We start from the raw sequence: 25,658 nt of genomic DNA on the forward strand, positions 1-25,658 counted from the left end.
TTATATAGCACCTTCCCTGTGTTTCATCATCTCGTACTGTGTACACTTTTGGGTGTTAATTTAACATTTACGTCTTTGCTGTGTTGATATCTGCCACCTCGTTTATAATCTCTGCTCCCAAACTAAGCACTTTGCACACCAATGTGCTCCAGGCTCTGTCAAGAACATCAGCTTCTCTGAGGAATGCGCCAATCAGGAAGCAGAAGTGATTTTTCTTCTTGGCATCTTTGGGGCTGGTCATCATTAGCATGTGAGAAACTATAAAAGCAAACCGAGGAGGAAAACAAATTAATAAAACAAGCTAAGGAAGATGTCAGCAGGCGGCATGCTGGTGCTTCTCGTTTCATGGAGTGTCTTGTCCATCGGACTGGCATCCCACATGCAGGGTGGGATCATGACATTCACGCCGAAAGGGAGGAATCGGGACGGCACATATCGGGTATGCTCAGAGTGATGCACATTTAACCAATTCTACGCATTCATAAAGTCGCATTTTAAAATATCGCTATGCATTTCCTCATCATAGATAGATGCCACGGAGTGGATATTAAAATAAAGAAACAAAGAACTGGGAAACTAATCTAAAAAGAGTGTAAAATATAATATATTTAAGTTACACGTACATTGCTTGCGTTTAGAAGAAAGCTGATTTCGATTGTTCTGTTCGGTATCAGCCGTTTATCAGAAATACCATCATGAATGCATTTAGTTTTGCAAGTACATAATGTATATAACGAACGTACCATGCACGTGTCTGTTACCTTTAATTGCAGGTTGATTTTCGATACAAAGAATCTTTCCGAAGTAATTGTCATCAAGAGTTTTACTGGGGTTGCAACAGCGGAAACTGCGGCTACACGAGAGAACTCCAATACGGGCAAATAGACAGCAGCCCGCTGGGGGACACCTGGTGTCAGGCTGAAGGGTTCATGTCAAAAAGCGTCCCCAGTGACAAGCCGTTTGATCTGAGGTAGGTGAACTGTGAATTACTTTCCGTTGAAATAACCGAAAGGATTTGAAAACGAATTATGGGGAAGATGCACACACACGCAGCTGCGGACAGTTTTTAGCTTCCAAGTGATCCACGCACTTCAGTCACTGTGAAGCCCATATGTTGTCGTTGCCATCTGGAGACAAGCCCCTCGCGCGCTAGTATGTTGACATCCAAATGACACGACCCTCATGTCAAGTTCAGGCCCGCTTAGCTACAGTTATATATCTTGCCTGAAGAAGGGTCCTGAGTTGCCTCGAAATCTTACATATTGTAATCTTTTAAAAAGCCAATAAAAGGGGTCATTTTGATTGACTTCTCACTACTTTCATAATGGCTAACACGGTACAACACCCTAGTACTAAAGATTCTGTCCACGCAAAAGCAAATCAAATAGCAGCCAGCGTTAGACCTGAGCGCCTGTTTAGTTTCTGTACACTTATTTGGTAGTGCTAGTGCTAGCGAGATTGGTTACTATAGAAATAATAAAATATAAATGTAAATATAGGAACAAACTTAAAAAAAAAATCTACCTGATTTTGAAATGGCCATTGTAATGGAGGACATGCAGGGACTGGAATCCCAGTTGGGATCCAGAGGCCAGTATAATGGAAGGACAGAAGATTAACTTGTTAAGTTCTTCATCAAAACGCTAGGTCAGCGTTTCTCAACCTTTAAGTATTTGCGACCCGAGTTTTCATAACAGTTTTAATCGCGCCCCCTAACGTTTTTTGAAACCCTAATAAAATGTATTCCTATATTTTTTGCTGCTGATACACCGCTACACGTTTTATTATACCTACTTAACTTTTAGCGACATTTATCTTTATTTTTCTAATATCAGAATGTAGTTTAAGTTCTGCGGTGGGTTGGCACCCTGCCCAGGATTGGTTCCTGCCTTGTGCCCTGTGTTGGCTGGGATTGGCTCCAGCAGACCCCCGTGACCCTGTATTCGGATTCAGCGGGTTAGGAAATGGATGGATGGGTGGATAGTTTAAGTTCTGATGTATTTTTCATATTTTCAATTGTTGTTTTCTTTTTTTCACATCTTCTCACCCCCTTGAGAACCGCCGCACTAGGTGGTAACATCCGTGGGTTTCACAACCTTAACAGATATCCACAGGGAAGGTTGGAAGGTATACAGTAGTTCCATGGGACAACCCTGTTGGGTACCTTGTGTTCCACCAGTGTGCACCGAGAGGGAGTGATGTTCCTACTTTGTGGGGCTTCAGCCTTATATAGAAGTGCTTCTGAGGGATAATATCGTGACACCAGAGGTACTCATGGGTTCTACATTAAAGCAGCAGCCCTGCTTCAGTACAGGCCATTGGATGGAAGTGGACAAACTTTGCCTGGGGGAATGGAAGGAGAGAAAGAAAATGAGGCAGAAGAGTTGTATTGTGTTTGGTTTATTCCCTCTTGAAACATTTATTTAAAGAAAATATTTGGAGATTAGACCTTTTATTTAAATTGGGACTCCTGTTGATGCAGTTGTATCTGGGGTTTGGTGTGCTGCAATGCCCCCTGCTGGTCACACTGTAACGAATCTAAGACAGAATGTATTGTTTGTAGAGCAAACAGCTAGGAGTTTCTCTGCTCCCATGGCAGCTTCACAAACAATTTTCAGTCACAGTGACACTTAACAGCATTGCCGGAAGTACAAAGAGAATCTTATTACATACCATCATATGAAAAAGTTTGGGAACCCCTCTTAATTCTTTGGATTTTTGTTAATCATTGGCTGAGCTTTCAAAGGAGCAGGTGTTTTTCTTGGAATGCGGTGTTCTTCCGCCATGCAAAACGCTATTTCTTCTGACCAAATAACTCCATGTTTGTCTCATCAGTCCAAAGCACTTTGTTCCAAAATGACTCTGCCTTGTCTAAATGAGCATTTGCATACAACAAGCGACTCTGTTTGTGGCGTGAGTGCAGAAAGGGCTTCTCTCTCATCACCCTGCCATACAGATGCTCTTTGTGCAAATGCGCTGAATTGTAGAACGATGTACAGATACACCATCTACAGCAAGACGTTCTTGCAGGTCTTTGGCGGTGATCTGTGAATTGTCTGTAACCATTCTCACAATCCTGCTCATATGCCGCTCCTGTATTTTTCTTGGCCTGCCAGACCTGCTGGGTTTAAAAGCAACTGTGCTTGTGGCCTTCCATCTCCTGATTCCATTCCTTACATTTGAAACTGACAATTTAAACCTCTGAGATGGAGATGGCTTTTTGTAGCCTTCCTCTAAACCATGAGACTGAACAATCTTTGTTTTCAGATCTTTTGAGAGTTGCTTTGAGGATCCCATGCTGTCTGTCACTCTTCAGAGGAGAGTCAAAGGGAAGGAAGCACAACTTGTAACTGACCACCTTAAATACCTTTGACCACTCATGACTGGACACTCCTGTCTATGAAGTTCAAGGCTTGACGAGCTCATCCAACCAAGTAATCAGCATTGAGCAGTGAAAAGCATTCAAATCAGCACAATGACAAGGGGACCCACATTTGTACACAGCCAGTTTTTCACATTTGATTTGATTTCATAACTAAATACTGCGTCACTAAAAATCTTTGTTCAGAAAACACCCTAGTACTCAGATATTCATAGGAAATGAAAGACATACCACTGTTATCTTTTTTTTTGAAAGTTTGAAATTATTATGCAGTCTGAGAGGGGTTCCCAAACTTTTTCATATGACTGTAAGCACAGGTATTCATTCTGGAAGGATGAAAAACTATTCTAACCTGCCAATTTATTTCAAATTTGTCCTTGCATAAACTTTTAATTTTCCACCATTACAATTCAATTCTACTGTACTTTCGACAAAAAGATTTACCTTTATTTATAAAAAGTCAGAATGTTTCTCATGGCAGGTAAAAATTCAACAGCTAATGTTAATTTACCTATAAAGTAGACATGGAAAGACTTACTTTTAGGTGTTATTTTCAAAACACAAAGTTTGTGGCTTTTGGAACACAATGGAAAGTGGGGGGCTGTGTCAGAGTCAGGGCCAGATTTACACATTTCTATGCCCTAAGGCACGGGTGTCGAACTCCGGTCCTGGAGAGCTGCAGTGGCTGCAGGTTTTCCTTCTACAAATCTTGGTGCAGGGTAGAAGCATATAGGTTTATGGGGCATTGGGACTCCTTTTAGAACAGATGGGACTTGTTCTGCCATGATGGGTTACATCTGAACCAGAGGAGCACCAATGAATTGGGGAAGCGTATGAGTAGGCTAGTCAAAGATTGTTTAAACTAGGGAATAGTCAGGTAGGGAGCTCACAACAGGTCTGGTTTAAAACAATACATGGAGGAATAAATAATAATGTAAAAATAAACATGTGTAGTAATGTAAATTCTAACCCAACATTTAAATATAGGAGTAAAACTTTAAAAATAGCTTGCATTAATTCTAGAAGTATCAAACATTAGGCAAGTGAGTTGGAGTTGTATGTAGCTGAGCATAATTATGATATCATAGTAATAAGTAACATAGAAAGATACATATTTTTAGGAAGGATAGTCAGAAAAGAATAGGAGGTGGGGTTGCTGTTTATGTCAAACAGAATTTAATTCAAGTCCACTTCAGTTGGATGATGAACCCCATCTTAGTGAGGACACGTGGTTTCACCTGGAAACCATTAGGAAAAGAGGCCTTATTTTAGGAGTGTGATATAGACCACCCAATGCAGACAGCAATTTCAACACATATTTTTTTATTCAAATTAAAAAGTTACAAGGATATACTGTATTATAGTCATGGGGGACTTTAATTATCCAAATATTAACTGGAATAATCTTGCAAATGGTGGAGCACAACAGCAGGTGTTTTTTGAAGTAATGAGTGACTGTTTGTTTTTCTAAGACATCATGTTAAAGCACCAAAATGGGGGGACACCTTTCTGGATATTTAGTATTTTTTAATAATCAGGATGGAATTGAGGGTGTAGAGGTGATTGGACCATTAGGGTCATGTGATCATAGTATAATACAGTTCTCAATGTTTTCAAAGAGTGCAGATGCAAAGACTAAAATTATTAAGTTGAACATTTTGAGCAGATGCTGCAAAGTCTAAGGAAGATAGACTGGGACAAGCTTTTAAGTGTGAAGACAGTCGAGGTGCAGCGGAACAGGTTTAAAAATGTAATGCAGGACAGGTACAAAGCTAAATTTGGAATTAAATGGGCATTTTTTAAAACTCCACAGTGGGTTAATAAAGAGTTTTAAAAGAAATTACAAACTTAAAAATAGACAAATAAGGCATATAAGACTAATAACTCCAAAGTGACTTGTAGGGCTTTTGAGAACATGAGGGCAACCACTAAGAAGATATTCTTCTTCTTCTTCTTTCATCTTCTCCCGTTAATGGTTGCCACAGTGGATCGTCTTCTTCCATATCTTTCTGTCTTCTGCATCTTATTTTGTTACCACTAAGAAGGATATTAGGGAGGCTAAAAGACAGTGGGAGAGGAATACAGAAGATAAGATGAAAGACGACCTTAAAAGATTCTTTCAGTATTTTAGTAGTAAAAGAACAGTCAAGCAGGAGGTGAAGTGCATCAGGAATAGCAATGGGGAATTAAAAGATACAGACAGTGAAATAGCTGACGCGCTAAATTCACATTTTTCTAAAATCTTCACAAATAAGGAAATAGATAACCTCCCAGAGGTAACAGGGACTACCAAGGAGGTTATGAGTAATTTAGAAATTGTAGAGGGGGAAGAGCTGTGCAGATTAAATAGATTGAAATCAATCAAATCACCAGGACCAAATAATATTTACCCTTGAGTTCTTGAGGAGGCTACCAAATAAAGATAGAAACCCATGACACATATTTTTAGGAAGTCACTGCACACTGGGGAGATTCCAAAGGACTGGAAAATTGAAATATTATTCCATTATATAAAAAGTGTGATCAGGCAAATTCAAACAACTATAGGCCAGTAAGCTTAAAATGCATCACAGGAATATTAATAGAAGGAATTATTAAGGATAAGATTGAGCAGCAAATGGCAAGTACAGGAGTTTTACTGAACAGTCAGCAAGGGAACAGAAGAGGGAGGTCATGTTTTACGAACATGTTGGAATTCTATGAGGAAGCAACAAAAGGATTCAATCAAAGTGGAGCAGATGATATTATTGATCTGGACATTAAGAAAGCATTTGAAATGGTGCCACATGAGAGATTGGGCATCAAACTAAAAGAAGTGGAAGTTCATGGTGTGGTGTGTAGATGGGCACAGAATTGGCTCAGACATGGGAAGCAGAGGTGCATCGAATATCATCAGAACTGGCTGATGTTAAGAGTGGTGTCCAGCAGGGGTCAGTGTTGGGGCTACTGCTATTTTTAATAAATATAAATGATTTAGATAGGAATATAAGTAACAAGCTGGTTAGGTTTGCAGATGATTATCACAGAAGGATTTGGACAGCTGACAGGCTTGGGCTGATTTGTGGCAGATGAAATGTAATGTCAGTAAATGTAAAGAATTACATGTAGGAAGTAAAAATGTTAGGTATGAATACACAATGGGCGGTTGGAAAATTGAAAATACACCTTATGAGAAGGATTTAGGAGTCATAGTGGACTCGAAGCTATCGACTTCCCGACAGTGTTTAGAAGCCATTAAGAAGGCACACAGAATGTCAGATTATATAGCGCCTTGATGTATGGAGTACAGGTCACAGGAGGTTCTGCTCAGTCTTTATAACACGCTGGTGAGGCCTCATCTGGAATCCTGGGTGCAGTTTTGGTCTCCAGGCTACAAAAAGGACATAACAGCACAAGAAAAAGTCCAGAGAAGAGCAACAAGGCTGATTCAGGGCTACAGTGCGAGAAATATGAAGAAAGATTTAAAGAGCTGACCGTTTCAGTTTAAGCAAAAGAAGATTAAGAGGAGACCTGATTGAAGTGTTTAAAATTATGAAGGGAATTAGTCCAGTGGATCGAGACTGTTATTTTAAAATGGGTTCATCAAGAACACGGGGACACAATCCACAGATATTTGGAATAAGCTACCAAGTAGCGTGGTAGACAGTAAGACTTTAGGTACTTTCAAAACTCAACTTGAAGTTCTTTGAGAAGAATTAAGTGGACAGGACTGGCGAGCTTTGTTGGGCTTAATGGCTTGTACTCGTCTAGATTGTTCTAATGTTAAAAAGAGGATCTGCAGACATTTCAGTTACACAGCAGTTATTACATCGTGGTTCAATATAATGTTTGTGACAACTGTTTGTAATCCCTCAGGTGAGTTTAATTGCTTCAAAAGATACCTTGGCTTTCCTCTTCCGATTGTAGTCTGTAGTTGCCATTTTTCAACATGAGGGCAAGAGTCGTGCCAATGAAAGTCAAAGCCATTATGAAACTTAAAAACAAGAATAAGACCATTAGAGATATTAATAAAACCTAGAGCATGACCTAAACCACGTTTAAATTGTTTCATTTGAAATTTAAAATTGTGTAGCAGAGGGGTAAATCAAGGAAAATCAAGGAAAAATGTCATAAACATAATGTAGGGCACTCTATCTATCTATCTATCTATCTATCTATCTATCTATCTATCTATCTATCTATCTATCTATCTATCTATCTATCTATCTATCTATCTATCTATCTATCTATCTATTATATAGTGCCTTTCATTTCTATCTATCTATCTGTCTAAGTCCATGTACATTGGTTTCCTCCGACAGCCCAAAGACAAGCAGATTAGGTGGATTGGCATTGCTAAACCTGTATGTGTGTGTGTTCTCCCTGTGAAGATATGCTATCCTCTACAAGTGTTATTCCTTACTTATGTCTGATGGTTGCTGGAAAGGCTCCAGCGTCCCCAATGACTCTACTCCAGATGAGGTTGGTTTAGAAAATGAACAGATGGATGAATTGATGGGTGATAGTGGTGAATGCATGAAGAATGTTATGTGGCTATTGTTAATATGGGAAAATGTTACATTTAAATGTCAAAAATTGTTAAAATTAATTACAGAAAAAAACATTATTGTTCTTTATTTCATTTTTTTGTTTTTTTCTGAAATCTGAAAAATAGAAAAATCAGCCTTTTGCAATCAGCTCCACTCAAAAGAAAAGGCTTGTAGTGTGTACTTTGTGATTAAACACTCAGTAAAACAGCCTCAGAGGAATCCGCATAAAATTGAAATAAAAAATATTATGTGGTGTTTTCCACAGATAGGGAATAACAAAACCAATATATTAAAATACAGTAATGCAATTATGTACATCATGTGAAATTTTAGAAACCAGGACAATGGGATTATTTATGATCTTTGTTGAGTACGTTATTTAACTCTGTGTACTTAGGAGTTATAGCTGGCAGTCATACCACAAGTGCTACAGAAAAGGTCATCCAAGTGAAATTAAGCCTGTTTGGGCCCGGCCAATTCTTGGGTTGCTGCTATAAGAGGTGTTGGTGAGGCCAGCAGGGGGCGCTTACCCTTTGGTCAAAATATGGATCCCAATGCCCCAATGCACTAATGGGTACACTCTGCTGTAAAAATTGCACTGTCCTTCAGATGAGATGTAAAAGTGATGTCCTGACTCTCTGTGGTCATAAAAGATCCCTGGACGTACTTTGTGAAAAGCAAGAGGTATCTCAGTGTCCAGGCTAAATTGACCACCAGGGCATAGTCATTCTGCCCTGCTAATAACCCTCTTGTCTCTAATTGTTTCTCTTTCTCTCTCACCACTTCACCACCTAACAGCCCATGTGTGGGGAGCATACTGGTGCAAAAATAGCTGTCATCGCCTCATCCAGGTGGATGCTACACATTAGTGGTAGTTAAAATGGATCCCCACTCACTGAAGCACTTTGAATAGCGCGAAAAGCACTACAAAGATGTAACAATTTTATTATTATTATTATTATTATTATTATTATTATTATTGTGTTCTCTGCTAAAATTATGAGAGCTACCTGTATTAGAAAACCAGAAAGAAAAACAATTCTCAAAAATACATATAAATTTCTTTCTTTCTTTCTTTCTTTCTTTCTTTCTTTCTTTCTTTCTTCATTTATTTAATTGTTTGTATTTTTATCAGAGAAACCAGCTGCTGTTGGGTCTACAATACAAATTGGACCCCAAGCTGGATACTTTCAACTCACGTGGACCTGGGCGTCAGATCCGACACTAGAAATCCCAACAGATCTCCAGTCACAACACTCCCTCCAAGGCTAAGGTTTGGAATTAAACAAAATTTACATTTATCAATTCTTTCTATCTTTCTTTCTTTCTTTCTTTGGCAGGATGTTCATGGTAAAATTATCTATAATGTGTCTAACATGTATTTCTGATCATATGCAGGGTCCCACAAAACTGCCCCACCACCTACTCACTGCTGGCTCATGACCCTGATGGTGACCTCGTGAAATGCAGATATGGACAATCATACAATAGTGAGTGCTACACCTGTGCTCAGCAAGCTGGCTTTGGACTAAATGAGGTAAGAGGGCTGAAGGAAGTTGGATAGTAAATACATGAATAAATAAATCAATTAATTAAGTAATAAATAAAGAAACAGAGAAGGAAACAAATAAATACATATGACCCCCAGGGAGTGATAACTTCAAGATTCAGTGTGGGAAATGCACTTTGGAAAAGCCATTCTGCTTACAGTACCACCACAATGCCAAAACAGCATAATAACTAAAACAACAAGAAAATGTTTATTTAGCTAAACCTACAAAATATACTTCATATGGTAAGAAGTGCAGTGTCCTCCACTGAGATGGCTCTACTTACCATAGTTGACTCAGTACAGCAGGCTACAGATAGCAACATGTCGTCTGTCATCATCCTGTTAGATCTCTTCTCTGCCTTTGACAGTTCTGAAATTAAATCTTTGGAATTTCTCCAGTGTACAGTGACTTTTTCAGAAATAAACATTCTTACATCCTTCATATCTTCTACAACTCTCTGATGGCCAGTATGGTGTGCTGGGATGGTAATATCACATCAAGAGAGACCCACCAAATCAACAAGCTAAGAAAAAGGGCAGACTCTGGATCTCCTGCAGGTACAAAAGGAGGAGAGAATGAAGACAAAACTGATTGTCATTATGAACAATGCTGCACATCCTCTCTGTGACACACCAGAACTGAGGACGTCCAGCAAATGAATCATCCAATAGCAGCATTTCAAGAGACACAGCTGGGGGTCCTTTATACCAGCAGCAAAACACCTTTATAGTGCCTCACTGAGACTGGGAATTTTCTTTCTTCTTCTTTCTGCTGCTTTTTAGTCATTCTGGTGTGTGTTCAGACCATAGTCCATGTACATGCTTTATATATATATATGTATTTTAACATTTTTTGCAATATATATTCATTCATATATTTTTTATATAAAGTAAAAATCCTACTTTCCCCATCTATCTATCTATCTATCTATCTATCTATCTATCTATCTATCTATCTATCTATCTATCTATCTATCTATCTATTATATAGTGCCTTTCATATCTATCTATCTATTATATAGTGCCTTTCATATCTATCTATCTATCTATCTATCTATCTATCTATCTATCTATCTATCTATCTATCTATTATATAGTGCCTTTCATATCTATCTATCCATCTATCTATCTATCTATTATATAGTGCCTTATCTATCTATCTATCTATCTATCTATCTAAGCAGCCGGTGTGAATTTTTCAACTCAATTTTACCATAGTGACATTTGTCGAGCGTTTCTCCAGTATTTCCAAGGCCCACCGCCCCGCCCCCTTACTCCAGCCCCATGGGAAATTGTAAAAGTCAGGATATTGCATGTGCCTTTTTGATTTTTGGACACTAGCTGGTGCTGATTGACTACGTACATAGCTATGTTAAGTGAAATTTGGAATTTAAAATTGCAATATTTCTCATAATTTTTAAAGATAACATATATATCGGCATGGGGTGTGTATGTAATTCTTAAGGTTCATATTTAACTTTTTTGTTTAACTAATTTTGAAAGGTTAAAAAAAAAAAAAATTCCAGGATAGAGGTCCCCTTATTAAAGTGCTACCTGAAGTGATCACCTTGTCACCTCAGTGTTGTTCAAGACTGACAGGTGTTGGTGGGGAGACCTGACATGATAATTGAGGTGCGTTTCGGGGATGGGACGACGATGAAATGACACCCCTAGAGCTAGGAATGATCTGAGCGTCTGTGCATCATGAAAAGTGGTTGTCCTGTGTAATGCTCATTTTATTTAAATGTCACATATCTGTGTATGATAAATATTCTGTTTATGGTAGGTATGTCTTAAGTAATAGCACTCTCAATTATTTATTTATTGCATATTCCATATTACCAGAATAAGGTTTTGATGTTCAGCCAACACTGAAGTGGTAACGCAACCCTCGATTTTAACTGAATATGTCACACACACACTGATCAGACTGTTTGACTTGTCAGTAAATTACCAAATATACTGGGCAACTTGAGTCAGGGGATTTACTGTGTAAGAGTGCAGATCTGTAATCTGGCCATCTGATAATGAAGAACAGAATCCATTAGTCCTCAGCACCATGCCTGCTCTAGGTTATGGTGAACATGTTCTTAACACCTGACTGCATTCTACAAACTGCACATTGTATGAAGCTTTATAGGTGAATTGTGTTCTTTGTTTTATTTTTTATTTTTTCAGATTTCTTGCGAACTTTCTTACTATGGCACACAAACTGGGGTGTACATATTCGAACTCGTCATGGAAGATTTTCCGCAGCAGTACATTCAGTTACAATACAGTGATGGCTCGTCAGTGGGCAAAGCCCCCCTTTACTTAGTCAGGAGACTTAAAAAAAGTTCAAGAACATCTTCTTATGCAACAACCTCAAGCAACTGGGGGGGGTGGAATGGACAATTAACAACAGCAGCTCCATTCAACTGGGGGGGGTGGAATGGACAATCCTCAACAGCAGTTCCTTATACAACAACTCCAAGCCCCTGGTGGTGGACAACAACAACAGCAGCTCCTAATACAACAACTCCAAGCCCCTGGTGGTGGTGGGGGGTTTGGAACGGACAACCCTCAACAGCAGTTCCTTATACAACAACTCCAAGCACCTGGTGGTGGACAACAACAACAGCAGCTCCTAATACAACAACTCCAAGCCCCTGGTGGTGGACAACAACAACAGCAGCTCCTAATACAACAACTCCAAGCCCCTGGTGGTGGTGGTGGGGGTGGAATGGACAACCCTCAACAGCAGTTCCTTATGTAACAGCTTCAACTACTTATACAATCAGCCAAGGTGGTTGGAATTCTACCACCCAAACATCAACATACTTTTCTTACACACAACTTACAAACCAAGACCCACTAAGTAAAATACCCGTCCAGTTCCTCGTGGAAGGTAAGGCAATTTTTCTTTTCCTTTTTTTAAAATATTTTATTTAATTAAAATCAAAAAACATTCCATATACGCAAGTCAATTTGAACAAAACTGGTTTGAAACAAATTGACCCCCACTCATGAGAAAGAGAGCTAGGTCAGCAGAGTAGCACTTTAATAATAGTAAAAATATGGAAATAAATAAATGAATTAAAATAGATAGAATACAAAAAGAGGGGAGAGGGTCCACTTCCTGACTTTAAATGCTTATTCCAAAATGTTATTGATCAGATACTGGCAGGTTTTTAAAAGGTTCTGTACAGATCCTCTAAGTGAGACTTTGATTTTGTCCAATTGTAAATAATAAATAACATCAGTTACCTACTGAAGAGGAGAGTTAGGATTCTTCCAGTTGAGCAGGAGAAGTCTACATGCCAATAGTGAAGTGAAGGCCATTATAGTTTGTTTGTCCTTTTCCACTTTAAGCCCATCTGGAAGCCCACCAAACATGATACCGAGGCTGTCTGTGTGGCATTTAAAGATTTTGGTCCAGAATGTTGTTAATTTGATACAGACCGCCCAAGACATGTGGCCCAGTGAGGCTGGAGCTCGATTGCAGCTTTTGCAGGTTGGATCTTGCCCGGGACACATTTTGGACAATTTTAAATGAGAGAGATGCATTCTATAGATCATTTTGTTGAATAATTGTATGCTTTGCGCATATGGAGCTTGAGTAAATTCTGTGCATTGCTACCTTCTACTCCTTTTCTGAGATGTTGAGTGAGAGATCCTTTTCCCACTGTACTCTGGGATCTTGGAAAGGGATGGACTGTAAAATGGTTTTATATATTACAGAAATGCTGCTTGAGTCCTCAAGACTGATCAAAATTTCTTCCGGTATAGAGGTAGGTGGGAGGTGAGGAGAACTGGGCGGGTTCTGTTTAACAAAGTTTCTCATTTGAAGGTAGTGAAAGAAATGTGTTCCTGGAAAGTTCCTTTTGGAGTGTAATTGTTCGTAGGATGTGAAGACGTTGTCTATGTACAGATCTCTAAGTGATTAAATCCCAGATGTTTTCCAGACATTAAAAACTGTGTAAGTTTGACAACAACAACATTTATTTCTATAGCACATTTTCATAGAAATAATGTAGCTCAAGTGCTTTACATTATGAAAAAATAGAAAAAAAAAGCCAAAATAAATAAGAATTAAAATAAGGGACCACTTATTAACATAGAGTAAAAGTAAGGTCCGATGGCCAGGGAGGACAGAAAAAACATAAAAACACTCCAGACGGCTGGAGAAAAAAAAATAAATCTTCAGGGGTTCCAAGGCCACGAGACCACCCAGCCCCCTCTAGGCATTGTACATAACATCAATGATCTCCCAATCAGTCCTCATTGTATTTAGGGTTCTCATAAAAGAACTTGATGATGACGGTCATGTGGACTTCTGGCCTTTAATCCATCAATGTATGGACATCACGGTGCTTTGATTAGGTGGTGAAGGCGCCACAGATAAAAGCTTCTCTATCTTAAAATACTTCCTGCATTTGTCAGTCAATTTTCCTACTGACTCCGTTTCATTTTATTTAATTGTTTGTGTAGTTCATCTAAACTTGAAAAGGAATGCATATTTTCAAACTAAAAGTATAAATAATGGTTTTATTTTAGCATCATACATTCAAAAATGAGACCGAATGTAACACATACTGAGTATGTGGATATAGTGTCATGGTGAAATCCAAATGGACACAAAATCAAAGCTAATAAACTTGGAGGTGCTGTGCAATCAAACTGCGGGGCACCCAGCTCCGTGGCATAACAGAGAGTAACATTTGGGTGGCAGTGATGATTATGTTGGATTTGGCTGACGTCTTTATCCAAGTCTACTATAACCGACTAACTAAAAAGGGCCCGAAACACAAAGTAGGATTATGAAAATAGGTCTCAAAGCTAAAAGAAGATGTGGCTGTGAAACTCAAAAACCAGGCCTATGGCCTGCACCCACAAAAAGGCCAAGTTTATAGATTCTGAAAAGGAAGATGAGTGCTAAAAATCTCTTGCCCAAGTGAGATGAAAGAATAATCTTTAGGATAAAGTTTATTAATAAAGAAGAAAAAATGTATATCAAAGAAAGTACAAAACAAAAAGTTGCCTTCTGTAGGGTAACTCAAAAAGAAACAACAAGTTCTTAGATTAATTCTCCAGAAGACAAAGTTCTATCTGAAAATGAAAAGAATTCTTCCGTGAATAGTAAGGACCTGCTTTCTCTCCATTTTGACCTCATAGTTTTGATTTGGTGTTGCTCTTTTGACATATTTTGGCTCTAAACGTTGCCTGTTTTTCTTTTTTTTGGACCGTCCTTCTTCTTTCATATTTCCCCTTAGGCTCTTTGCTACTCGGTTCTCATTAAATTTTGTCTTGCTCTTTATTAACCTTTTTTCATTACGCGTCTAGCACCTAGTTGCTCTCTTCACAGGTTTTAAAGCTGCTACAGTGCCCTTGATTATTGTTTGGGACAACAACACATTTTTCTTGACTTACCCCTTCTGATCCACGGTTCAAAATTACAAATCAAATAATTCACATGTCGTGATTAAAGTGTATGTTGCAGACTTTTATTTAAAGGGATTTGCAGACATTTTGGTCCTACGACACTTTTTCTACATGATCCCCCCTCTTCAGAACACCATAATGTTTGTGACACAGCAATGGCAGGTCTATTAAAGCTGTTATATTTAGGACTTTGTCGCATTTCAGTGACTGCTTGAAGTCTACGATTTATAGACATCCCCTGGTGCTGAGGGTCTTCTCTGGTGATGTTCTGCCAAGCCTCTCATGCAGTCATCTTCAGCTCTTGCATGTTTCGGGGGGCATGTCCCCTTGAGTTTTCTCTTCATCATATGGAGACCAGATTAATTGGATTTAAATCAGTGGCCGGCTTAGCCATTTAGGAATTTTCCGTTTTTTTACTTTTGACAAACTCCTCTGTTGCCTCAACGGTCTATTTAGATTATCATCTTGTTGTAGGATAAAGCACCGTCAAGTGAGTTTGGAGGCCTTTACTGGAATTTGAGCAGATCAGATGTTTCTCTACACCTACGAATGAATTGTGCCACTGCCATCAGCAGTCACATCATCAATGAAGAGAAGTGTGCCAGGACCTGTGCCAGCTATACAAGCCCCGTCCATAACACCCCCAGCGCCACCATGTTTAACAGATGAGATGATCTGCGTTGGATCTTTTTATCTCCACACTTTGCTGTTGTCATCACTCTGATGAAGTTCATCTTTGTCTCGTCAGTCCACAAGACCTTTTCCCAGAATTCTGCAGGCTCTTTAAAGTCCTTTTTCACAAACTGTAATCTGGCCATTCTGTTTTTTGTGATTAACTAGTGGTTTGCATCTTGTAGTGTAGCCTCTGTGTTTCTGTTCATGAATTGTTCTTTGTGTGAACACCAGGAGTCGCTGTTGCCCCTTTCAACCCAACAGACAGACGTACAGGACACAGGTTAAAAGTGCCAAAAGGTTTTTTAATATTTTATCTTCTTGAAGTCAGTGCCCAAAGCACCACAGCCACCATAAACAGGCAAAAAATCACAATAATGCACAATTCTCTCTATATATATCTCCTCCACACCTCCCAGCAAGCTTTGTCCACCTCCACCCAACTCTGGCTCGCTTGCTGGGTCTCCAACAGTCCTTTAAATAGTCCTTGACCCGGAAGAGCTTCTGTCCTTCTCTCCCCCTGACTTTGGAATACTTCCAGGCTATGTAAACAGTAGGGTCTCCCCAGTCTCCCTTCAGCTTTATTTGGTGGCACCCATAGTACCCAGAAGGGATGTGAAGCGAACTCCAGATCCCATGGTGCTCTGTGGGAATCTAGGGCTCCGCTATGCTGCAGGGAAGCTGCCAAGTAGTGTTCTAGGGGAGGCAGTGTCCCAAAGCAGCTGCCTTCTACCAGTCTTCCACTTCAGGGGAATCCCAGCCAGGTTGAGCTGCCGATTGTCCCCTACATCTGATACATACACATTGCCCTCCTGGAGACTGTCTCTGATCAGTCTGATTCTTGGTTTTCAGCCTCATAATGGCTTCTTTGACTTTCATTGGCAAAGCTCTTCTCCTCATGTTGAACAATGGCAACTACAGACTACAAAGGGGTAAAAGCAAACAGAAGTATCTTATTAAGCCATGAAACCCACATGAGGAATCACAAACATCTGTGATGCCAGTTGTCACAAACATTAAGGAGCCCTGAAATAGGGGGACCATGTAGAAAAAATGTTTTGTGACTAAAATGTCTTCAAACACCCTTAAATGAAAGTCTGCAATGTGCTGTATAATCCTGTTGATTTTAAAGTGTGGAGCAGAGGGGGGAAATCAAGGAAATAAAGTGTCTTCATCCAAAACTTTATGGTGGGTGAGGTATGTAATTTTGTAGCATGGTGAGTAAAACTGCAAAAGATTCCACATTTATAATCTCACTAGTTCTCCATACAGTGTTGCGTAAGGTCTTTTGATATTTAGTTATATAGACAGTGGGTACGGAAAGTATTCAGACCCCCTTCAATTTTTCACTCTTTGTTATATTGCAGCTATTTGCTAAAATCATTTAAATTACTTTTTTGGGCCGAAGGTTTTCCTTCCAACAAGACAATGACCCTAAGCACACAGCTAAAATAACGAAGGAGTGGCTTCACAACAACTCTGTGACTGTTCTTGAATGGCCCAGCCACAGCCCTGACTTAAACCCAATGGAGAATCTCTGCAGAGACCTAAAAATGGCTGTCCACCAACGTTTACCACCCAACCTGACAGAACTGGAGAGGATCTGCAAGGAGGAATGGCAGAGGATCCCCAAATCCAGGTGTGAAAAACTTGTTGCATCTTTCCCAAGAAGACTCATGGCTGTATGAGCTCAAAAGGGGGCTTCTACTAAATACTGAGCAAAGGGTCTGAATACTTAGGACCATGTGATATTTCAGTTTTTCTTTTTTAATAAATCTGCAACAATTTCAAAAATTCTTTTTTTTGTCTGTCAACATGGGGTGCTGTGTGTACATTAATGAGGAAAAAATTAGTTTAAATGATTTTAGCAAATGGCTGCAAAATAACAAAGAGTGAAAAATTGAAGGGGTCTGAATACTTTCCGTACTCACCACTGTGTATATATATATATATATATATATATATATATATATATATATATATATATATATATATATATATATATAATGAAAGCCCAGGGTGCGTACAGGCACCCTAACCTGACAGAGACAGGCACAGAGATGAGTTTTGCACACACACACAGAGTTTATTTACAGTACATAGCGCAAAATGAAGCAGAGCACGACACAGTCCCTTCTCTATCACCACTCACTCCATCTCCACTCGTCCTCATGCTTTTTTCTCTTACACCTGACACTGGCCATTGAGTGGTGGTGGCTGGCTCCTTTTTTAGGTCACCCAGTAGGACTACAGGTGCCCAACGAGGTTCTTCCGGCCATACTTCCAGGTGTGGCGTTAGTGTTGCTATACAGGGCCCTGAAAATATCCATGCACCCCTTGGCGGTCGCACAAGCCCCAACAGGGTTGAGCTTTCATTCTCATGAGCCATGGCCCTGCTCTCCGGGGGAGAAACTGTCCTGAAAATACTCTTCCCCTAGTTCTTCCATGCTTAGGGTGCCCCACCCATCCACCACAGAAAGAGAGTGTTGGATAAGAATAAAAATTGTTAAACATGAGAAAATTCAATGGCTACCCAATATAATAGCTGTTGAGTAGACATAGAGAAGAAGAAACCACACAGGGGTGCAAAACGCGTTATAACAAATTAAAACACTGAGAGCACTCTGCCTTCCTCAGTGTCACTTCCAAACCGAACGCTAACTTCTTGTGTCTTGGAAATGTAAGTGTCGACTCTCTTCCAGAAGTGGCCCAGCTTTTTGTAGGAAATGTTATTGGGTCACGAGTTCTCACTGTTCAAGCATCATCACTGTGAGCAAAACAGAAGTTGGATTTAGCAACAGTGTCCCACCTCTGCTCAGAGCGTTATTGTTACCTTTTGGAGAGCCCCAAAGATGTCACCTTAAGCATGCGTGCATGACATTATATATCTATAACATGACTGGGAGCAGACTAGAGTAGGCAAGCAAAGGGTTGGGATACTAAAAAGATTGCAGCATTTAATTACAACGGAAAAACATAGAGCTGCGCATCAGCAAAACTGAAAGTAAATAGGGCTACTATCAGACTTGCTTTTAGATTGGTGCTGGCAATAGAGTAGGAGCTCTATCCTACAGATTAACAGGTCAGTCACATTCCTTGGGTGGCCCCTTTTTATATCATTGGCACAACAGGGGTGGAGTCTACTCTGAGACTTGTGGGTGGAGCAAAGCACCATCCTTTGGCAAACCCCACACAGACGGAGACAGTCAAAAATGTTCAAACTCCACATGTACACCAACTGAGCACAAGATTTGACCCCATGACTGTAGCTCTTGGAGTGGAAGTTCTAACTACTGTTCAGTTCTCCAGGATGGCTTTTAGAACATTAGAACAATTTAGACAAGAACAGGCCACTCAGCCCATCAAAGCTTGCCAGTCCTATCCATTTAATTCTTACAAAATAACATCAAGTTGAGTTTTGAAGGTCCATAAGTCTTACTGTCTACCACACTACTTGGTCATTTATTCCAAGTATCTGTGGATCTCTGTGTAAAGAACAACGTAACAATGTTTGTGTGGCATTTACCCTTAACAAGTTTCCAGCTCTGTCCCTGTGTTCATGATGAACTCATTTTAAAGTCACCATCTCGATCCATTGGACTATTTCCCTTCGTAATTTTAAAAACTTCAAGCATGTCTCCTCTGAAACTCATTCCCTGAAGCACTGGAATCAGCCTAGTCACTCTTCTCTGAAAGTTTCTCTAGCACTCCTATGTCCTTTTTGTAGCCTGGAGAGCAAAACTGCACGCAGTACTCCAGATAAGGCCTCACCAGTGTGCTATAAAGCTTCAGCATTACCTCCTTGAAATGATACCACTATGACTCCCTAATCCTTCTAATAAGGTGTACGTTCGATTTCCAGACCTCCCATTGTGTATTCTGACCTCATATTTTTCCTTCCTACATATAACACTTTATATTTACTGACATTAAATTTCATCTACCACAAATCTGCCCAAGCCTGTCTGCTGTCCAAGTCCCTTAGTAAAGATTCAATGGATTCTCGATGATCTGCCAATAAACATATCTTGGTACCATCTGCAAACTTAACTAGCTTGTTTATTATATTCGTATCCAAATCATTTCTACATATTAATATAATATAATATAAATAAAAAATTATCCTAGCACTGGCCCCTGCTGGACACCACTCTTAATGTCAGTCAATTCTGACAGGGTTCCTTATCCTATCCTTATCTAATGCTTTCTGAAAGTCCAGATAAATAATATCATAAGTTCCACTTGGATCACATCCTTTTATTGCTTCCTTGTAGAATTCTAGCAGGTTAGTAAAACAAAAACACCATCGACTCAAACCTTGCTGACTGTTCAGTAAAACTCCTGATCTTGCCACGTGTTGCTCAATCTTATCTTTAATAATTCCTTCCATTATTTTTTCTGTGATGCACGTTAAGGTTACTGACCTATAGTTGCTTGGATCTGTCCGGTCACCCTTTTAATATAATGAGTTTACATTTGCCATTTTCCAGTACTTTGGGATTTCCCCAGTGCACAATAACTTCCTAAAAATATGCGTCAAGGGTTTATATCTGTACTCGCTAAGCTCCTTAAGAACTCAAGGGTAAGTATCATCTGGTCCTGGTGGTATGTTTGATTTCAGCCTATTTAAGTTGACCAGCTCTTCTCCCTTTACGATTTCTAAATCCCCCAGTACCTCCTTACTAGTCCCTGTTACTTCTGGGAGGCTATCTGCTTCCTCATAAGTGAAGATCTCAGAAAAATTGTGACCTTAGAGTATCTGCTATTTCACTGCCTGTATTTTTTAATTTCCCTTTTCCTATTCCTGATGCACCTCACTCCCTCTTTGACTGTTCTTATACTACTAAAATACTGAAAATCTCTTTGGGTCATCTTTCTCCATTATATTCTGATCTAAATGCCTTTATTATCCTTTTTAATGGTTGCCCTCATGTTCTCATATGCCCTACGATTCACACTGGAGTTACTAATCTTATATGCCTTATTTGTCTGTTGGCAGCTTCTTTTTCACCTCGTTATTAACCCACTGATTACTGTTTTTTAACTTCCTACTAACTCCAAATTTAGGTATGTACCTGCCCTCATTACTGCTCCTCAACTGTCTCCACACTTAAACGTTTATCACAGTCGATCCTCCTTAAACTATGGCACATCCACTCAAAATTTGCCCTGCCAAAGTTAAACTTAACACTTTTAGTCTTTGCATCCTGCATTGTACATTTTTAGATTTATCTTTAATGAAGGCACTATCCACTAAATTTTAATTTTGTTTCCTTCTTCTTTTTGTCTTTTCCAGTTACCTCTTCAGTCCCCAGCTGCAACTTCGGGGATTACAGACCTCAGTATCTGAGCCCTACGCCTCCCCACGGACAAATTAAAAAAGCCTCCGTCAATCATCAGTTTCAGTTCATCGTCAGAGCACAAGCATCATACGCTGTGTAAGTTACTTGGACCTTTGTTCTTCTGTAACCTTCAAAATAAAAATAAGCGTATTTCATAGTAGACTACCACACCAGTCTATCCACTGTATATGATTTATATCACCTTTCAAAATAAGTTCAATCTACATACTGTAAATAATAATAATACAGTCTATTTATATTCTTTTTGCTTTCATTTTTGCTGTTTAGCTGCTAGACTTCCCTTCCAGATTGCTGTACTAAACTCTTGAGTCTGTTTGTCCCATTGCCCCTAGTGGTAGTATCCTTCCATAACACCCTTAAATCTTTCATGAAGCAGTAAACACTGCCATCTTATGGAATTACCATCCCAGGTTCAAAATATGCACCTGCTTATTGCCAAGGTAAAGTGTGCCCACTCTCTCAATATATGGCTGAAATTCTGTGCAGACTAACCTGGGTTTCAAAGGAATACTGGATCAAGATGATTGAAAAATATCTGGGTATCCATGTTTTTCAAAAATAATACTCTTGATTTGCCAATTGAGTCCTATCTACACACAAGCTGTGTCCATTCATTTACAAATATAATCTCTAAACTAAACAAACTCCATCCACACTTAATTTTTTAACTTTGTTTATAAAAGTACCTCCATCCTCAAAAATGCATACGGCATAGACATGTTGGGCCTGCATGCATCCTTCAAGTGATAGAAACACCACTAACCACGTTATTTATCACAAAAATGTAGTAATCAGTAAATTACTTGCCGTTTGACTATTCATACTGTACAAAATCCAATTTAAATGTATACAGCTAAGCAAGACAACAAGCGCTGTAGAGAAAAACTCTTCTGTGTCCGCTATGTTGGAATAGTTTTTCTTCCATGAAGGGTGATCTGGGACTGAAACATTGTAATGAGCAGAATCCAAACAGGGAAGGACTACATAGTAATAATAATAATAATAATAATAATAATAATTAATTCTTTACATATATATAACGCATTTCTCACTACTCAAAGTACTTTACATAGTAAGTGGGGAGCCACTTCAACCACCAGTAATATGTAGCATATATCTGGATTATACGGTGACAGCCATTTTGCACCAGTACATTCACAATATATTAGCTGTTACGTGGTGGGATGGTGAGACAGATAGCCAACTAAACAAAGGGGATGATTTGGGGGACAGAATGACTAGATCATGGTGGGCAATGTATCCAGAACATCAGGATACACCCCACTCTTTACAAATAATTCCCAGAGATCTTTTTTAGCCAATAGAGAGTCAGGGCCTCGGTCTTCTGTCTCAAGGACAGGAGAGCATCATTTTTACAGCACAGTGTCCCCGTCAATGCACTGGGATCCACGTTCAGACCACAGGGTAAATGCCTCAGGCTGGCCTCTCCAACACTTCTTCCAGCAGTATCTCAAGCTTTTCCTCATTGGTTTCATGCTTGGCTTCAGGTGGATGACCTTTTGTGAAGTGGATATGGTGTGGCTGCTCAGACAAGCCACAGTGTGATTACAGTCTACATTTTCAAAAGTCACAAGTTTCAGGGGTTAAAAATAAAACCTGTAACAATCCCCCAAGTATGCTGGGCAGATGAGGTTGGCAGTTTATTGCTGTTGACTATTTCTTAATAGGGCCTAGCAAACTGCTACCCTTGTTTCCCCTTTTCCCAATAGTAACAAGACACCACACTTATACTCTGTGGTTGAACATTGCCTTTATACTGAAAATAAACCGAACCATTAAATACACAATGCACAATTCACAAATGCAAGACGATCACTAAACATTGTGAACAACACAAATGACAGTTAGCAGTCCAACAGATATGAATACCGATGATCTGCAAGTTCATTCCAAAAACAGACGAAATACAATTCAAAGCCATATGGAAGATGAGGAAGCTTTCCTGAAACAAACAAAAAAAAATCTTTCAATTTTTCCACACTGCCTTCCATCCTAGAAGTTAGTATTTCCTTCCCACAATTGCTGCGCTCCTGTGATGTTTCAAAGTTCCTACTCTGTTAGGGTTCTTTCTGTTTCGTTTAACCAACATTCAGCTTTTTGCATTGTCCAGTCCTCAGTATATCTTCTCCCTTAAAGGTTGTAACCAGCAGAGGGCACCACTGAACCCTAAAACCCAGGCACAATCACATCCAAACCAGTTACGGGTTCCCTTATATAGACCTTTTTTATTAACAAACGTTATCTTCACAGAACATAATAATAATAACCAAAGCAAACAGCCCATAACACAATCCTCTTTCTTGACATTTGTTACGTCAAGCCTCATCCATCTCCTCCTGACTCTACCTGCCAGTAAAGACGATGCGGCTCCTTTTATCTTTGACCTGGCAGTACTACAGAGGATAGCATTTGGTCCATAGTAAGCACTTCTGGGTCAGACAGGAGTCCACCAAGGCAGGGAACATATCCCACCCCAGTGCCCCCCGGATGAATCCACAGAACCCAACAGGGCTACGTTCTGGAACTCCAATTCCCATGACACCTCATGTTTATCCGAAGGAGACAAGAATATCAGAGATGCTGCTCTCTAGCACATCAGAGGACATAGTACGTGGATGCTGATGTCTCTTTTGGTCCTCCCATCATACTGGTCTCCATGCCGGGGAAGAATTGTTGTGCTCATCCGGTCAGAGAGCCTGTCCTTCCATTTTCTTTTCCCCTGTCTGGGAAATGAAATCACCCTCTGGGGTGCCTGTCCATCACCTGCAGCACTAACAAGGTGCAGATCTTACATCCACTTTGGAGAAACTCAACAAAATAAAACAAATAGACAAACAGTAAGCGGAGACAACAGCACCACAGACAACACTTACTCCACTACCGATGAAGAGTAATGTCTGTGTTTTAAATGAAAATGTAGCAGTGTGTATGTAACCTTGGCCATCCGATAACTTGCTCACCATTAGTCGTACACACCTCATCATTCCTGAGTTTCTTTGACTCCAGTGAACTGCTGGTAGTAACGCATGACAGCTGTTGACAGCGCATTCTCTGCAGCTACAGAGCTGAATATGGGCTGTCACTGTCAGAACATAAAGTGTGTGAAGATGAAAACAATTTGCCATGTTATAATGAAGACAGTGACAGCACGATAGATTCTGGTACTAGTGGAAGTTCATGGTGTTGGTGGGAATTCAGGGTTTTGTATTGGGAGTTCAGAAAATTGTTTGTAGAAGGATGTAAAATTGACTCAAACACAGGAAAGGGAGGGTGATGGTGCAAGGAACATTATCAATATTGGGTGATGTTAAGAGTGGTGTCCAGCAGGGGTCACTGCTAGGGCCGCTGCTTTTTAACTCTTTCAGGGCTGATGTTGACTTTTGTTGAAATTCAGGGTTAGAATACAAGAAACTGTGAGCAAAAATCTCTCTCACTTTTTAGTTAAACTCTTTGCTTGAAGGAAAGTTACATAGCTTTGTTGATTTGACCTCGATTCCCTGCATGTGCTTGAGTAGTGAAGAGCTAACAGCCTCTAAAATGGCAGCGACATCTGGTGAGACTAAAGCAAATTTACAAAGCGAAATACTCCATGGATGTTTTATGTATTATCGCTGAATCAGACTCTGACTTTTTGGACTCCGAATTTGATGCAAGTGATCTGGAGACGCATATTGAAAATGAAAGTGAGGGACCAGTGTCAGCCTATCGGTCCCCAGCTGATACGCCTACAGCAGCGTTTGCCTAGGAGGACCACCACTTATGATGATAAGAGGTACAAACCATATTGTGTCATACCGCAACTGCTGTGCAAAGACAGAGAGGTAGCTGGCCCACCGTGCGTTCCTGCTGGCCATCGAGCCGCCCCTGTACAGCCACAGCTGCCAAACAGGCACCAACAGCAGTCACAGCAAATAGCAATAGATGTTTTATGTTGATTTATATGTGAAACCAGTGCATTGTGTGCTTTTCAAAAAACAGTTTTTTGGAAAAAATATTCAGCCCTCAAAGAGTTAAAGTATATGTAAATGATTTAGATAGGAATATAACTAACTAGCTGGCTAAGTTTGCAGATGATACCAAGCTGGGTGGACTTGCAGATAATTGAGAATCCGTTGAATCATCAAAGAGGGACTTGGGCATATTCGTGGACAATGAAATTTAATGTCAGTAAATGTAGGAAGGAAAAATGTGAGGGTTGAATACACAATGCGAGTTCTGAAAATTGAAAGTACACCTCATGAGAAGGACTTAGGAGTTCTAGTGGACTCTACACTTAGTAAATGCCAGACAAAATGTGAGGTTATATTGTGCTTTGATTTGTGGAGTACAAGTCCATAAAGATTCTGCTCAAACTTTACTACACATTAGCGAGGCCTCATCTGGAGTACTATGTGCAGTTTTGGCCTTCAGAGTGCAGAGTATGATAGTTTTTGAAGGTTCAGTGAGGCCATCTGTAGTCCTATGTGTGGTTTTGCCTTCATCATACAAAAAAGACAGAGCAGCACTAGAGAAAGTCCTGAGAAGAGCGACTAAGCTGATTCCAGGACTACAGGGGATGAGTTATGAGGAAAGATTAAAAGAGCTGAGCCTTTATAGTTTGAGCCAAAGCAGATTAAAAGGAGACCTGATTGAAGTGTTTAAATTATGAAGTGAATTAGTCCAGTGGATCGAGACAGTGACTTTAAAATAAGTTCATAAAGAACATGGGGATACAGTTG

The 25,658-nt window shown here is 39.7% G+C and overlaps 1 protein-coding gene across 2 annotated transcripts in view; it reads left to right on the plus strand.

Moving 5' to 3' along the window:
- The first annotated feature begins 311 nt into the window (after positions 1-311).
- The window catches only part of LOC120514751, a 48,097-nt gene continuing 22,750 nt past the window's right edge, over positions 312-25,658 (plus strand). Inside the window, exons 1-7 of one of the 2 annotated variants that reach the window (XM_039735292.1) lie at positions 312-439; positions 774-970; positions 9,047-9,184; positions 9,310-9,448; positions 11,642-12,089; positions 12,141-12,350; positions 20,853-20,994. In XM_039735292.1, the coding sequence (XP_039591226.1) occupies positions 326-439; positions 774-970; positions 9,047-9,184; positions 9,310-9,448; positions 11,642-12,089; positions 12,141-12,350; positions 20,853-20,994 (1,388 nt within the window). In that variant the 5' untranslated portion in view covers positions 312-325. Of the gene's footprint in view, positions 440-773; positions 971-9,046; positions 9,185-9,309; positions 9,449-11,641; positions 12,351-20,852; positions 20,995-25,658 lie in introns of both variants that reach the window. The other variant, XM_039735285.1, reaches the window with a different exon arrangement.

Source organism: Polypterus senegalus, chromosome 1, assembly GCF_016835505.1.
Source record: "Polypterus senegalus isolate Bchr_013 chromosome 1, ASM1683550v1, whole genome shotgun sequence".
In the NCBI taxonomy this organism is placed as follows: Eukaryota; Metazoa; Chordata; class Cladistia; order Polypteriformes; family Polypteridae; genus Polypterus; species Polypterus senegalus.